This window comes from Heloderma suspectum, chromosome Z (genome assembly GCF_057233095.1).
Source record: "Heloderma suspectum isolate Gila_16-S chromosome Z, 16-S_ref, whole genome shotgun sequence".
NCBI lineage: Eukaryota > Metazoa > Chordata > Lepidosauria > Squamata > Helodermatidae > Heloderma > Heloderma suspectum.
In genome coordinates, this window is record NC_139476.1 from 13,799,355 (window position 1) to 13,816,238 (window position 16,884).

General features: G+C 49.4%; 1 protein-coding gene across 8 annotated transcripts in view; it reads left to right on the plus strand.

The window, feature by feature from the left end:
- Positions 1 to 16,356, plus strand: part of SUGP2 (SURP and G-patch domain containing 2) — a 34,906-nt gene extending 18,550 nt beyond the window's left edge. For 5 of the 8 annotated variants that reach the window (XM_084825913.1, XM_084825914.1, XM_084825912.1 and 2 more), the window contains 4 exons: positions 665 to 729; positions 2,511 to 2,647; positions 8,309 to 8,429; positions 10,997 to 11,297. In XM_084825913.1, coding sequence (XP_084682039.1) covers positions 665 to 729; positions 2,511 to 2,647; positions 8,309 to 8,429 — 323 coding nt within the window. In that variant the 3' untranslated portion in view covers positions 10,997 to 11,297. Of the gene's footprint in view, positions 1 to 664; positions 730 to 2,510; positions 2,648 to 5,069; positions 11,298 to 16,108 lie in introns of those variants that run through there. The other 3 variants (XM_084825908.1, XM_084825907.1, XM_084825909.1) reach the window with 3 other exon arrangements.
- The last annotated feature ends 528 nt before the right edge of the window (positions 16,357 to 16,884 follow it).

A 16,884-nucleotide genomic window follows, 5' to 3' on the forward strand; every position in this document is an offset into this window, starting at 1 on the left:
TAGGGCGTAAATGACACCAGTCCGGGTGAGGCAACCTGGGTGGAGGGAGCATGGCCCAGCCCAGGCCATCACACCCAAAACTGATGTGTGGGTTCAGGAGGCCAGGGTGGCCCAGGATGGGGAGCGGTATCCCCACAAGCCCCCCACAGGTGGGGAGCAGGGTCAGCTTTCAAATCCTGAGCTGTTTTTGTGTGTGTTTTGTCTTGTGAGCCGCACTGAGCAGAACCCGTGGGAAGGAGGGGTACAAAGGAAGCAAGAGGCTGCTTCTGCCTGTGAGCTTCCCAGAAGGCTGCAGCTAGGGAAGCAGGGTGCCTGACTCTGTGGACTGTTGGGGCTGCTCTTACGGTTGCTGAATGGCTGCCACCGTCTCCCGAGGCTCCCCCTGAACATCGGATGTCAGAGATGAAGGGGGAGTAACTGCTGCTTTCGTGGGCTTCCTGGAGGCACCTGGTTGGATGCTGTAGGAAACTTGAGGGTGAGACAAGACCCTTTCTCTGAGCTGGCATAGGCAGCCTGTCAGGACTCTTGACCATAGGCCATGGTGTCTGGGGCTAGTAAGAGTTGTAGTCCAAAACAGGAGGCTGCTCTAAGCCAACAGGGCCACTCATCATGACATTTTGTTTGGCACCTGGATTGACTTCAGCTTCTCATTTTTGCCTTTCAGTCCACGACCCGGTCCGGATCGCTTATGACCGACCATGTGGCTATTCGACCTACAAAAATAAGAAGGTAAGTGGCAAAAAGTGGTTGTCTGCATTCTTGTTCCCGTGATATTTCTATTGCATCCGTCCTCCATGTAGCTGCCGGTGAGATGCTCAGTTATTTTATTGGGCAGAGCCTTTTAGCCTTACTACCATCCTGTGTGGTAGGCCAAGACCTAAGTTCAACATTCATCTGGGCTGTACCGCTTTAGGTCACAGGTAGAGGCCTGCATGATTTATTTACTTATTGTTTACAGCCTTTTTATCCCACCCTTTAGCCAAGAATGCTCCCCCCGCAGGCTTACAATCTGAAAAACATGATACAAAAGGAAAGCGGACTGGGAGGGAGGAGCAAAAAAACCAAATTCAGGTACTAGATTCCGAGTTGCAAAGTTTCTCCGCATGCACACAGCGATGGAATGTTCTTCAGCATACAGACAATTCCCTGCATATAATAAGCTAGCATGCCAGGAGAAGACAAGGTTCGGATCTGACTTGCTAGTTTTCTGTGTGCAAGGAACCCAGGTTTCCTCAGGTTAAGTCCAACACTGTCCATTGCACCACACAGGGCCAGTTTACAAATTAAAATGTAAGGCTGCAGCCCAATGCCCACTGACCTTGGAGTAAGCCCCCGTGGACTTTCTTCTGAGTAAAAAGGCACGTGGTTGTGCAGCGAGTTTGGTGCGCAGTCCAAGATGTGAGATTTATTGTCTTACGAACTGTTGTAAGCCCCCAGAGAGCTTTGGCTATTGGGCAATATAGAAATGAAATAAATAACAATAATTTAACAAAATCCGCAAAGGCCTTGGTTGATGCGGAAAAGCTATTGAGGGAGTGTCCTGGTTCAAACCATGCAGTAGCCCGTGGCTTGTGGGGTTAACTGCCGGGTGGGGTAGCCCCTAAACAACCCAGCACTCCAGGTTTGGACGACACGCTAAGCAACCTGTGACAGAGCTGATCCTGGGTTGCTGAGCAAAAGCGGGAGCCATAGGTGTGCTGCAGACACATGCGCCTGTTTTCTCTTCTTGTGCACAGCAGCCCACGGGTTGTTACCCATGGACTGCCATGTCATGCTTCCCAGCCCATTGGCAGGAAGAAATCCCTTTAAGTGCAAAAGAAATATATTCCAAAGGACCGTTTTTATGTCTTTATTTTACATCTAGCAGACCAAACTAAACAGGAAATGTGTCCCAACCCTGAACCTAAATAGCAATACAACAATTGGGAAAGGCAAACTGGTGAAGATTAAACAATATACAGAAATACCTGATAATATTTTATCTGTGCAGGCTAAAATCGGTTTTATACTCACAGGTGGAGGCACTCAAGTGTCCTATATTGTTTACAGTTGTGAGGAACTTAGATTGTAAAATGTGTGTATACATAAGAGGAAACAAAGGCTTACATACTGGACCATTTTAACGTACTAGACCACTGACAAAGGCTTTAGGTCGAAATGCGTTTGGTTTTGCTTGGTGCTGATTGCTGCTGTTATTGTTTGCTATTATAGCACAACAGTATTGTGTTTTCCTCTGTCTTTTCATGTATGCTTTTAGCCTGCATAGATAAAATAATATCAGATATTTCTGTATATTTTCTGTCTTCACCAGTTTGCCTATCTCAGTTGTTTTATCACTAATTATTTTACACTGGCCATTGTGTTCTACACGTTCAGCCTTCCCCAACCTGGCTGGGAATGATGGGAGTTGCAGTCCAACACATCTGGAGAGGGGCCCAGTTGGGGCGGCTAAGCTAGGTTTTATGTTTTGATATATATTGACTGGGTGCCTTTTCATTTGCTGTATGCAGAAACCAAAAGACTTTGAATTCCTGCACAAGAGACTGAACCAGAGGAACATCGGCTTCCAGATGCTCCAGAAAATGGGCTGGCAAGAAGGGCTGGGCCTCGGCCTACACGGCAAAGGCATCAAGGAGCCTGTCAAAGTGTGCGTATGAAGGGCGCGCGTTCTGAATTTCCCTGTTTTTAGAATTTACCTGGTTCCTAGCCGTAGCTGCTCACCATTACAAATGCTGAGAGTCTCTGTTCAAAGTCCCAATGCGAGCGGCTTCCCTGAAGGGTTCCAGGGATGGGGCACCTGTGTACGTTCCGCCAGATGATGTTGGAGCCCAGCTTCCATCAACCCCAGCCAGCATGGTTGATAGACAGGAATGATGGGGGTTGTAGTTCAGCAGCATCTGGCAGGCCACCCACCCGTCCATTATACCAGTTCATGAAGGAACATGGGACTGTCTTAAAGTATTTTTAGGCTGCCTTTAGGGATGGAACCCTGTCAGTGGCAGTTTGCCAAGAGAACTTAATGGCACTACGTTGTGTGAGAGGCAGCCTACCTCTGGGGGAAGGATGACAATTGCAAGGGAGGGTGTCGCCTGTGTCACCCTCTTTGGGAGCTTCCTGGAGGTGATGGCATCGCTCAAGCAGTCCCAGCTCCAATCACTTCCCTTGCCTTTCCCTTTGCCCCCTCTCCTTTTTCTTTAAAAAAAAAAAAAAGGAAGGACGGAAGGAAGGAGAAGCCTAGCAAACTTTAAACCTGCATCTTGGAACTGAACTTGAACACTGCAAAGCGTCGTCGGACTGAGCGCCCACACTTGGGAAATGACGATGAACACAAGGGATTGTTTCCTTTCTGCAGGGGGTTCGGAAGGGTGTTATCCATGGCTCGGCGGTAGCCTTCCTAAACCTCAGTCTCCAGCCCTGTCGGGGCCCTCGGAGCCCAGCGTTCTTCCTGCCATGGGTCCTCCTAACCCAGCTTTCCCCAGCCGGGTGCCCTCCAGATATTTTGGACTGCAAGTCCCAACATCCCCAGCCAGCATTGGCCATGTTGGATGGGGTGGTGGGACTTGCAATCCAACGCATCTGGAGGGCACCCGGCTGGGGAAAGCAGCCTTTTCTCAGTCCGGTGCCCGAAGGCTGCCTTCCCCTGTGGCTAAAGCAGCACTGAGGACTCTGTGACCCTTGTTGGACTCCAGCTCCCATCAGCCACATGGCCAAGGAATGATGGGTTCCCCATCCCTGGTCTAAAGTATCACCGTGGCCTCTCCAGCTGTCCTTTGCCATCTGCCAAGGTTTGGCGACTTGACCAAAATGCCTTGTTTGGCGCAGAAGCAAAGCCGGGAGTTTTCCTTTCTCGCTCCTATCCTGTGAAAGCGCATGTGTGTCTCTGCGTGTGTGCAGAGTTCTTCCCCCGTTTTTGATGAAGCAAACGTCTCTCTTTGTCCCCTCTTGAAAACAGGACACCTATTTATAGCTTAGCGGTAGAGCTCCTGCTCTTCATCTGCCAGCTTCCAGGTTCAGTCCCAGGCACCTCCCAGGTTTAAAACGAGGATCTTGACTTGGGCAACGGGCAGCTGGCCTGTAATGAGTCAGACCTTTTGTCCGCCTAACATATTGTCTGCACTGACTAACATCAGCTCTCCAGGGTTTCTGGTGGGCATCTTTCCCCACCCCTTGTCATGTCCCCTGGCCTTTTTAGAGTAGAGAAGATTCTGATGAAGATGAGGAGCTTGCTGCTCTTCCAAGGAAAGGACAGTCGATCCTAGATTCAGGCCGCCCCAGCCAGAAGACACAGCCTTGCCATCCTCCTGTGAGTCAGTAGAGGAGGCCCCCTGGCAGAATCTCCATTTTCTGAATCTACAAAATCTGGTGAGGGCCCTTCAACAGTCCATCCAGCCCTGCTAGAGGGGGTAAAGCTGACTGTACTACAGATTGTGGCTGCCTACATAAGGCTTCCTTTGGCTTTTGCTTGCTGCTGTGACATCCTCCTCCCAAGGTTCTCACAGGAGAGCTCCAGCCAACCAAATTCACTCTGCGTTCTCTGTGGACGTTTTTCAGCTGCCCCTTTACACAAGAGGGCTTCTGCCTTGAGTTGGCTTGCTGGGCCAGCTGTACTTTACTTGACCGGATTCTACCTACCTTACATACCCTCACCTGCCTGAACTTTCCTGTTCTATCTGGATTGGATTCTCCCCATTCAGACCTTCCCGCTGTCGGATGCAGTTGGCTTCTCCTGTGAGTCTCAGGAAACCACAGAACAGGACCCCCTTTGTGGAGATGTCAGGGATGGAATCTGGGGGCTGCCACCTGTATTTGTTGGGGCAGCCACAGCTCAGCGCTGCTACACTGGCTTTGCCCACACAGGGCTCCCAGCATTGATTCCTGGCACCGCCCAGTTAAAAAGGATCCCGATTAGCATTTGATGAGGGAAGATCCCCTAGAGAGCTGCTGTCAGTCAGTGTAAACGGCACTGGACTAGATGGGCAAATAGTCCAAATCAGTATAAGGCAGCTTCTGATGTTCCATTTAATCTATTCAGAAGTACGAGGAATAGAATCTTCTGTTTACCTTTACAGGTACCTGAGGCAGTTTTATAGGTTCATCAGGAGCATCCATGACAGAGCTATTGCTTTCTATGCCTGAGGTCCCAGGTTCAGTTCCTTCCTGCACCCGTAGCAGAGATGGGGAAGAACCCACACCCCCTGCCCAAGGCCCTGGGGAGAGCCACTGCCTGGTTGGAGTAAACTGGGTGATTCCAAACTGCATCCCTCAGATCCCCCAGGGTTTCCTGGACAAGATGATGGTGACAGCAAGCAAACTTCCTGGATGACATCGCACCAGTAATTTCCCACAGCATGCAGCCATGGGAGAGTTTGGGGCGTGGTCTAGGCACCCTCCATGAACTGAAAGTGTGCCCCAGAATCTCCTGCAAGCTGTGTCTCCCACACAAAGCAAACCATTGTGGAAGGATTCTCTGGGGGTGCAAAGATTGCGAACTGTGCAGGGCAGCTAGCTGACCTGACTGTTAGGAGGGAGCTTGTATGTTCTCTCCTGGCTAAGTTTGCCTTTTTTTTCCTCTCCACGTGGCTGAGGTTTCCAAGGCTTTGGTTCACACTGGTGGGTCTCTGCTGAACCCTTTCTAACTGGCCAGCATCATCCTTGAACAGTAGCTCCCAAGCATGGGCTGTCACATTCCAGATCAAATCTTGGCTGCCTTTGCTCGGCTCTCGGGCATCTTTCGATCCAGCGCCGCTGTTGAGCAACCACACTGTCTCACTGCATTTCACAGCCAGCTTGTGATCGCTCAGGGTCCTGGCCAGTGGGGAGGAGATGCCGGTTGGCTTGCTCCCTCCACAGTGGCCTGGGGTGAAGGATGGAGGGCATTGCAGCCTTCTGAGCAGCTGTGGCCCTGAGGAGGTGTGGCCTGCTGAGTTGGTCAGGTGACATCAGGATCCAATAGCACACTGTCTCCCTCTGTAATGCCCTGACCTTCCTCGACCCATCTTGGCTGAGCACCTTGGTGCAAAATGGTGGCCTGGACCTGATCCAGACCCTCCTGTGCTGCCCTAACCTGATTCCTGCCCCTGTTAAAACTGTTCCTGTCCAGTTCCCCACCCTACAGAGCCTTTGTTCTTCCTCTCCATTTGCTTGGGGACTATATACTCAGCTCTCAACTTCATGGGTTGGGTCACCGATCACCTCTTTTCTGTCTAGGCCAATCTTCAACTGCTGCAACTCTCTAGATCAGGAGTATTGTGGGCCAGATCCAGCACACGAGGGCACCAATCAAGTTCTCGGAGGAGGTCACCCTTATGGCCACATCCCCTTCCCTGGCCACTAGTCATTTAGCAGTTTCCCGCCTTTTGCATGTGTGTGTTTTCTATTCTTAAAAAGTTGAAATGCCTCTCCTAAGGCTGAGTTTTTGACAGTAAGAGTCCTATGCTAAAATATGCTGGGGGTGGTGGTGGCCCCCTTTCCCTTTGGCTCCCCCCACCACTGCAATGGAGGCCACGAGAGCTTTTCTACAATTGAATTTGGCTTTCAGGCCGAAAGAGGTTCACCATCCCTGCTGTGGATGCTGAGCATCCTGCTCTGGATACGGCTCGGGCTCTGTCAGTGCACAGTTGGGCGTTCAGCCAGCCGAGGCCAGGAGAAAACAAGTGAATGTTTGAAGATGGTGAGGTTGATCCCAGGGAGTCTGGCATGCCGAGCTGGGGACGTGCCAAGGTCGAGAGCCGGGAGTCTTGTCAGCATCTGGAGTTCAAAAGGGAGGCGGCAGTGATCAGAGTTGTAAGCCATCCAGGTCGTAAAACAGGAGTTCAGGCAGGAGCAAGCAGTCTGGGAAACACACGCACGAGGGTCAGAGCCAGAGATGACTTTGCTTCTAGCAGAGATTCGGTGCCACTGGAAGGCTTCTAAGCTGAAGGTGTCTGTCTCCACCCAGCCCCCAGCTGCAGCCCGACAAGCCCTTTCAGACGCCTTCCTCCCGAGGAGTCCTTGAGCGTAGCTGAGCACTGCGCCTGAGGGGAAGGACCTGAGCCAGTCGTTTCAGCCGGTGTCCCTCCCTAGGGTTGGTGGTCGTACTCCCTCCTGCTCTGACTCCGAGCTGTTATGTGGAACATGAAAAGGTCCTGGCTGTTCCCTGGTTGTCTGGTACCTTGTCTCCCAGATCTTTCCCTCTAATTCCTCGCAGGGTAAGGCCTGTTACTTGTCTGACGAGGAGCCCTCAAGGGAAAGCGTGACACTGAGGTCTGTTGGTCCCAATCCTCCATGTGAATAATGAACTCGTTTTCTGAGTACTGATCCTTCTCTAGCCACAACGATGCCATTGCAGAGCCTGTACTGAGCAGGGGGTTGTACAAGACGATCTCCCAGTTCCCTTCCCATTCTGTGATTCTAAAGCTTCTTGCTGCAGTTTCATTGACATCCTTCTTTGAGCTGTGCAGGCAGATAAATGCTAAATGAGCAACTTGCTGAACCATCTTGTGAAAGTAGTTTGACGTTCAGCAAGCCATCTTGCAGTGAAGATGCTTCTTGTATTTGGGAGGCAAGAAGACACAAAGGAAGAAGGGAGTGTAGAGATATTTGGGGTTGGAAAGGTTTGCAACGGTGATCCACATTCATCAGGAGGAAGAGCACACAACCAATTTGCTTGGGCTCTTGGGAGAGGGCCATGAAGTTTGCCAGACTTCCTGTTTTGTGGCCCCACGAGGAGGCAGCAGGAAGAGCCAGTCTCTTCAGGAGAATCTGCTGCTCCTCCCTTGGGTGTCCCCTTTTTCTTTTAAGAATGGATCTTCTCAGTGTGTTGGCATGGCTGAGAGTATTGGTCTGGACCTGGGGAGACCCGAGTTCAAGTACCCACTCGGCTATGAAGCTTGCTGGATAACTTTGGGGCCAGTCACCTAAAACGGGACAGCCTCTCACTCCAGGCTCTTTCAAGGAAGGGCTGGATAAGAAGCGATTTTTTCTTGGAACACAGTTCTCATACACCACCCATCGGGGGAGTCATCCAGCTTGTGAAGTTGTGCCACAATCTCTCCCCCCCCCGCCCAACTTGCAGTGGGTTGAGGGGGGGCTTGAGGACAGGGAGGCTGGGTGGCTTTTGTGGCTTACTCCCTGCCTCTGTCTGATGCTGCACCCTCTTTAGAGTTGGCCCAAGCCAAGGGCGTGGAGAAACAAACACAAACTTGGTTGCTTCTCTGGAAGTGTGGTGGCCAGTGCATTTCTAATTGGTCCTGCACTTTGTCATGGTGGTTGACAGCAAGGAACAGTGCTAATTCTACATGTTTGTTTGTTTGTTTTTTGCCTCCTTTAGGGGCTCTACCTCGGCAGGGGAGGGCTTGGGTCTTGCAGGGGAGGAGAAGAAAGAAGATACCTTTGCTACGTTCCGTCAGAGGATGATCCAGATGTACTATCTGAAAAGAGCTAGTAAATAGGTAGGTGTGTAGAGTGGGCAACTTGTTTTTCTTTTGAATTATTCCTAAAGTTCTAAAAAAGACACACAGAGAATGCTGTTGGGCTCTTTTTAAACATTGCCTTTGACCCAGCTAGGCATTGCTGGGTGTGTGCACAGAGGTTATCTGGATTTTTAACCCTTCTTTTTGTGTTTGTGTTTTCATTTTGAAAATCCAGAATGACCTCTGAACCAAAGAATAATTATTATTGCTGGGGTGCATTTTCTTGCTCTTTGGTAGGGCATCTCGCAAGAAAAAAAAACCCATTTTGGAACCTTTTTTCTTTGGCACATTTGAAGAGCTGTGGGGTTTAAAATCCCTAACATCCTCAGAGAAGTCAGCCATTCTTCAGATGCTGGAACAGCCAGCCCTGTTTCCCATCAAGGTCAGCTGTCGCTTGACAAGAACCCATGAGCTCTCTATTCTGCATACAATACAAATCATCATCCCCAGTGTGCTTACGGGAACTTCTCACCCGTCTTCCTCAAGATTGCAAACATTCAACTTTATATTCGTTAAACTTGCTTTTGAATCACTTTGCCTCTGGGACTGCGATTAAACATGGCAAGTTGTTATTTAATCCATTCCTGGAACACCAGTTTTTTTAAAAAGTGAAGAGCAAGTAGGAACTGATACCTTAACATGTAGGGCTAATAAGAGCCTCACCTTTATTTCTGGGACCTTCATTTATCTCCAGTCAGTATCTCTGTGGTCCCACCACTATGAAATGTACCAATATTTCAATTTGGATTTCTGCTATCTGTCTAACAGTCTTGGCTGCTGTTTACTTCAGTGAAGGAACGCCGGCACTCTGCTGGAAGCTCTCTGTGTTTTGGAGGCAAGATTGTCTGAAATTTGCATGTATATTTTTGTATGCCATAGGCCACTATTAAAGAATCCATGATTTCGGTATGTGGGAGGTGGAGATCAGCCATTTCAACACGGCTCTTTTCCTTTCCCCCCCTCCATCCGTGCTTCGCCTTCACTGCCGAAATGACGGCAAAGACTTTGATAAAAGATAACATCTTGGATACTAAGGCAAGCTAAAGAAAACCCTTCTTAAGAACTATCCATCCAATGTCCTGGTTTTGAATTGAAAACTCGTCCGAACGCTGAGTTTAAACACGCTTCCAAGCCAATACCATCTGAAGTTCCCAAATAACACATCCACCACCAAATCTGTCCTTCAGCTTTTCCATACCTGTCTGCAGAAGACTTCTTCATCTTGTTGACAGGAGAAGAATTACCTTCTTATGTTCCAGCTTTCTCAGCCATGGGATGTTCTTTTCCCACAACCCCGTTTTGCTGTGGGTTTCATAATGTGCATGATTTCCTAGACGCTGACTTTTTCGACATGAAATCCCGTACCGCTGTGGTTAGTTGCAGTTCCTGGCGACTTTTCAGCGCTGGGAAACTCCAAATAAAAGAGCACCGCATAGAAGAAGCTAAGTTAAGTTTCACGCTGCTGAGCATGCTTGGTGCATTTTTCCACCATTCTGAGAAGTTGAAGTTATGCAGATTGGCTCCTTCAGTATTGCTTGAGCCAGGACTGCTGCTGAGATGTTGAAGAGACCTGCAAAATCCCCATCCCTTGGTCTGTTGGATCCAATTCTACCAAGTGGATGTTGCCTTGAAATTTGGTCATGATCCTTTTGCCATTCTCTGGTCTAGCTCCTTATTTCTAGGGATGTTTGGTTTTCTCTTTCCCATACTAATTGAGCTTCTGAGCTTTGTCCAACCTGACCTGCCGTCACAATAACTGGTTTCACCTTCTATGAGAGTTGGATTTCCACCCATAAATGGGTTGAACAAGTCTGGAGAGAGTACTTAACATGAAGCTTCTACTGTGTTTTAAAACCACGCTCCTTTTTTCTCTGTGTGTGTGGGGGGGGTTATTTGTCCAGCCAGGTCTCCCTCTTCTTTCACGTTGCTCGAAGCGTTTTCTCTCTTGACTTCAGAGCATACAAAGAGCAAGATGGATATCCAAATGTATTCTCTTGCATTTGGGGGGGGGGGTCCACTTTTCCCCAAACAGTTCTGGCCGGTGTTCTATATGCCCTTTGTGGCTTAGAATGGTCATATCCAGGCTGGGGAAAGAGCTGCGGTTCTTGAACCCAATTTCGGAGGGGTGAAATGTCTGACGGCCTTGCTGATTTGCGCTCTCTCCAGAGCTGCATGAGTGTACAGTGAACTCTTGGAGATTTTTTAAAAAGTTGAACACTAGTTCTAGGGGTGGACCAAGGAGAAACCTTAATCTCCAACCCTCCCAAATAACCACTGTTATAGTTGGTCTTCCTTGTGTCAAGATTTGGTTTGGGACAAAGTTAACAGAGCAAAACAGGTGCTTTTAAATTCCCAGTTTTGCTTTCCAATCAGTCTCACTTTGGATCCTTGTGTTCTTTTAACCAAGATTTGCTCCTTTTTTATGTATGTATAAAACCTGCTTTGGCAGGTAACGTCTGCCAGGAAACATCTGAATGCATTTGCAAGATTTTTTTTAAATGCCGCTTGGTAGCCTTGACTGTTCACTCGTTTTTCTATTGTTCTAGTTTTTCAGGCGCTCTTGTCATGAAGATCCCCAAGCACCCAAGAACACTTTTCACTCCTGTCACTAGGGCGTGTGTGTCTCTCCTGTATCCCTTTCGGTTTGGAATGTTTTATATTAATTCTTTTTTTAGTGCTCCTCAATCAGAATTGGGGTTTTAGTTTTCTTCCTGTGGCATTTAACAGTATTGACAAGTACTTAATAGAAGTTTGTTAGCCAATGACTGAGTTGATGTTTCTTTTAAAATGTTCGGTGTCATGTAATCCTTTTTAAAAGCCTACAATAAACATACGCGGGGAAAAATCCAGTGTTTTTCTCAGCCTCGTTTCAATTCCTGGGTGTTTGTTCATCTTATTCCCTCATTTAAAGCATTTTACCTCCCTCTTCAACCAGAAAAGGCTCCTAGCGTGGCTTAAAAAGATTAATAAAACAGTCCCTTCCCTCAGGCTTGCCGTCTAAAAGACATGACACAAAAGGAAGAGTGTGGGAGAGAGGAGGACAAAAGCACACTCAGTCAGTACTTACAGTTCTTTCCTGCTCCTTGTTGCTGCTTCTTTAGCTGATGCAGGGGGCCTTGATGGTCACCCTCTTACCATGATGTCATCCTTGTGAGGCCTCCCAGTGGCCCTTGGCGAACTACCCCAAATAAGTGCCTGTTTTGTAGTCAGGGCAGGGGGAGGAGATGTGTCATGCAACATCTAAATAACCATTTTTGAACGGGGGGGGGGGAGAGCAGAGGGGAGGAGATACTTACATTAAAAAAGGCAAACGGATAGGGCAAAAGGGTGCACAAACCTTTTGGTCCCGAGAGCCACATCAGGTGCGTGCCCGAGGCCACATATGTGCACTCATGCACTGACACATGGTTGTTCATATCCCCCCCCCCCCCCCCAATATATCCCGGACAGAGTTTTATTTTTATTATTTATCTGAAATATTTTTGTGCCGCTCCTCAGGCAAAAAGGCTTACAAACAACCAATTAAACAAGACAGGCTTAGCATCTAAGAAGACATGACAAACGAGGAGAGAGGAATGGGGAGGGGAGGGGGGGAAATTAATTCTGTTAGCAGGAATGGGGGAATGGCCCCACTCTCCCTCTCATCTCTCTCGATGCAGCCTGCTAGTGGTAACAGTGGAGGCAGGAGGAGCCTTCCTGGGGAGGTCTCCAAATCACTTGGTAAGACGACGCAGATGACTGGCTTCCCACATAGTTACATGCACGCCATGGTAAATGGCCTGTTAGCTGATTGTCACTGAATGTTGTATTGCTTAGCAGTAGATGAGAACAAGGTGTCCTGTAACCCTGGTTCCTGCGTACTGGGAGCCCCTGCTGGTGGGTGGAGGAGGGGGTGTACAAGGAGAGGGCAACCCAGTTCTGTGCACAGCCAGCGGCTGACTACCGTGGTTGCAACATGGCTGTGGCCCAGCTCCAGAAAACAGCTGCACTGGCTGAGAGCAGACTAGAGACGGAACCTTCTTCCTCTGGTTCCCTCCTAGCCATACATAGTCTTCGGTTCCTGCACGCTCCATTGGGTGGTTCTTTGAGGGCTTGCAAGGGAAGCTCGTAGCATCTGATGGCAGTCAGAAAACGGCCTTCCATAGCTCAAGGCAGGTCCTGCTGGCGGGAGCCCTCCCCTTCATCCAAACAACTGGCTGCACAATGCCTCACAGGACACTGTTCCCCTTGCACCTTGTAACGGGTGCAAGGGGAACAGTTCACTTATCCCCCATCTCTCGGGAGTTCAACACCCCTGCTGTATTGGTTGCCTGCACCCATTGTTTGCCTTCATGTCCTGTGTGTGCGCTTCTTTGAGGCCTCTGGTTGGGCACCTTGGAAAACAGGAAGCCAAAAGAGATCTTTGGTTTGAGCCAGCACGGCTCTCCTTACAAACTCAACATGGGCCACCTTGGCAAGGGCCGTTTTAACTCTGCTTTGAATGCAGTGAGTGCGCAGACCAGCACCCCTAATACCTTTTGATGTACACATGCAGGACTGTGTCTGGGCTCCACTGCTGATGGTTCAGGAAGGTACGTTGCATTCGTGACCAGCAGTGATTTTCATCGGACAGAAGGAAATTGGCCGTTCCATTCCTCCTCCAGTTGTCAGCATCTCCTGCTGTTTGAATAATCCACACAACCTAAACTAGCTCTTCGTGACTTTATTTTTGATCTGGCCTCCAGACAAGTTCTTTTCGCCCATTGAGTATATGTAATGCAAGATCCAATTGAAAAAGAAGTGCTTAAGGCAAGGCCAGGGCTTAGGAAGGAGGAAGATGGAATTTGTCCAGCATCTACTACATTGAGTCTCAAACGGGTGGGGGGTCAGAGGGATAACTAATTAAAGGCTCATATGCAGCCATCATCCATCCATCCAGCAATGCATATTGCCACCTAAACAGCCCCCCAGATAGTCCAGAATTGAACATTACCTAATCAGTAGATCAAGGGGTTTCCAGCACAGTGCTTCCAGGCACCTCCAGTGGTACTCACACAGCTCTTCACTCCCTGCCCCCTTCAAGAAAAAATTGAAATTAATTGAAAAACAGAGTGTTGGGTTTTCCTTCCTGTTCCTAAACCTGCTACTGATCAGCTGTTCGGCAGGCAGGAAGCGAAAACAAGGCAAAGAGGCAGAGACGAGAAAGGGGGAGGCTAGAAGGGGGAGAAACAGCGAGGTGAGGTGTGGAAGAAAGAACAAGGCTAGAGGCTTGGAACAGAGAAATGGCAAGGTAAAGGGGTGAGGGGGGGAGAAATCGGGGCTAGAAAGGGAGTGAAGAAGGCTAGGGGTGGGGAAGGGGTTGGGGGAGAGAAATAGTGAGGCTGGAGAAAGAGCAAAGGAGAAAGGTCTGGGTGGACAGGTGTGTGAGTGAGAACGTGGCAGAATCATTAACTTTGCAGGTGATCCCTGTGTGTGCCGAACAACATCCAGAGTGCTACCGCAAACAGAAGGCAGGTGGCTATGGGGGAGAATGGGAAATACCCCACCACCACCACCCCACCACCACCACCCCACCACCACCACCACCCCAAACACAAAAGCCTGAAGGTAAAGCAACACAGGTAGATGAGTGAATGTGCTAGAAATTACGTTGTTGTACCCACCCACCCCCAACAAATAGAAGGGCACAGAGGACAAGCACAACACCTCCCAACACACACACTCAAAATGGGTTGGAGACCAAGCACCAACCCCTTCACCCCAAAATATGCAGGCAGGAGGGTGAGCAAACAGGCAGGAAATGCCCTCCCTTTGCCTGCGCTTCTGTCCTGTGAAAGCGCATGTGTGTCTCTGCATGTGTGCAGAGTTCTTCCCCCGTTCTTGACGATGGAAAATACCCCAGCCCACTCAGTCCCATCCCCCTACTGCTGGTTTGCATGCAAGAGGAATGCCTGCCTCTCCCTTCCGACACAGTAGCCCACCGCTCATGCCTGCCCTCGGCAGGCACAGAATGGGAGTAAGGCACCAGTTTCTAACCTGTTACTTTGGCCAATCAGAGAGCAAGGGAGCATATCAAAACTGCAAGTTGAGGTCCACAGACTTAAAATGATAAGAGCAACCAGGAAGTTAGCAGGCATGCCTTGTATACACAGAAATCACCACAAGGGTGCAATTAAAGGGTGCTCCTGCACCCTCAGAAGACCTGTTGGGGGCCCTGGAATAGAGGATCTCCTGTTCATTATTCTCTATAGTCCTCCTTAAATAAGAGTCTCCATCTATTCTCTGGGGGGCCAATTGCCCTACATTCCCAGCCACTGGAAGCGGGGGGGGGGGGGGGCTGATCATACACACAGCTGCCCTGGCTTTTCAAACAAGGCCCTCCAGTCAGATTTCCTGCAGCAGCAGCTGGGCCTATCTATATAAGGAGGCAGGCCTGCAAGAGGGCTCGGCCCCTGAGTGTGAAGAGCCACAGAGCATCTCTACACCTGCCTAAAATCCTGCATTTAAAACAGGGCTTTCTGTTTCCCGCATTTTAAATGCGGGATCACGACGATTCCCTTTTTCACCCCCTTCCTTTTCCCCCTCCTCCTCCCCTGTATCTGAGTCTTCCATACCTTTCATGGATCTCACTCCTCTTCTTGCCACTTTTCTTCTTTTCACGGAGGGAACTCAAGCAGAACACAGCAGGGTAACTGGATAACTCATTATCTGCCACCTATTTAAAAACAGAACAAAGGACATTTAGTGCAGGAGATGCCCTGGAGGTTCATGGCATCGTGTAAAGAGCCCGCAAACTTCTGTGAAGGAGCCATCTCCATCACAGGATAAAAACTCCGTGCGAAGAAAGCCCATGTGACAAAGTGTCCACAAGAAGAAAAAGAAGCATGGCATGGGAGCACTGCCTCTTTTCAGGTAGCAATATGCCTCAGGCCACGGCTGGATATAGGAATCATAGAATCAAAGAATAGTAGGGGCTTACAAGGCCATCAAGTCCAACCCCCTGCTCAATGCAGGAATCCAAGTCAGAGCATCCCTGACAGGTGGCTGTCCAGCCTCATCTTGAAGGCCTCCAGTGTGGGAGAGCCCACCGCCTCCCCAGGTAATGGGTTCCATTGTCATATTGCTCTAACAGGAAGTTTTTCCTGATGTTCAGCCAAAATCTGGCCTCCTGTAACTTGAGCCCATTATTCCGTGTCCTGCACTCTGGGATGATCGAGAAGAGATCCTGGCCTTCCTCTCTGACAGCCTTTCAAGTCCTTGAAGAGCGCTATCCTACGTCCCCTCAGTCTTCTGTCCTCAAGGCTAAACATGCCCAGTTCTTTCAGTCTCTCCTCATTGGGCTTTGTTTCCAGACCCCTGATCGTCTTCGTTGCCCTCCTCTGAACCTTCTCCAGTTTGTCTGCATCCTTTTTAAAGTGCGGTGCCCAGAACTGGGCATAATACTCCAGATGAGGCCTAACCAGTGCTGAGTAGAGGGGAACTAGTACTTCCCGGGATTTGGAAGCTATGCTTCTATTAATGCAGCCCAAAAGAGCATTGGCCTTTTTTGCGGCCACATCACATTCTTGGATCATATTCAGCGTGTGATCTACAACAATTCCAAGATCCTTCTAGCTTGTAGTATTGTTGAGACAAGTATCCCCCATCTTGTCACTGTGCATTTGTTTTCTTTTTCCTAGGTGCAGAACTTGGCATTGATCCCTCTTAAATGTCATTCTGTTGTTTTCTGCCCAGCGCTCCAGTCTATCCAGATCACTTTGAATTTCATATCTAGGAGTAGATATGAAGCTACAGGCAAGAAAATCTTGGGTGGAATTTTCTATCTACCTTTCTATAAAAACTAGTCATAGTGGCAAAGCGACTCCTCTGCCAAGCAGCCAAGGGGATGGGGTAAAATACGTAACCAGGCAAGCCACATGACACAGCCTGACAGCAGCAGACCCCACTGGGCTCAGTGCACAGGGCATGGGGAAGCAGGGGCCAGAAGCTGGAGCCCCATCAGGGGGGAAGGGGGGAATGTGCCCCCCTCCATTTTTGCTTGCATGGGGGAGGAAAAAAAGGCGAAAGGGCATCTCCCTGGATTGGAACCCTGACCGCCAGCTCCACAGAGCAGTTTCCTAGCCACTTAGTCGCGGCAGCAGAGAGGAATCTGACGCATTGTGGGGTGTTTGTGGTCCCAGGGCTTGGTCTGGAAGCACAGGAGGCAGCCCCCTTGCTGAAGCTAAGTCTGGTCAGTGCTGGGAAGGGAGACCCCCTGGGAACCACATGTAGCCCCCTTGAGTTGCACGATGGCAGAAAGGTGGGATAGAAATGTAATAAATAAAAATGATAAAAATTTGTCTTCACAGCTAGTCGAAGAAGCCAGGAACCTTTGCCGGGCGGAACACCTCATGTTTTACATTCAGGCGGACCTGGGTTTGAATCCAGGGAACAGCCACACACTGGGAACGATGTG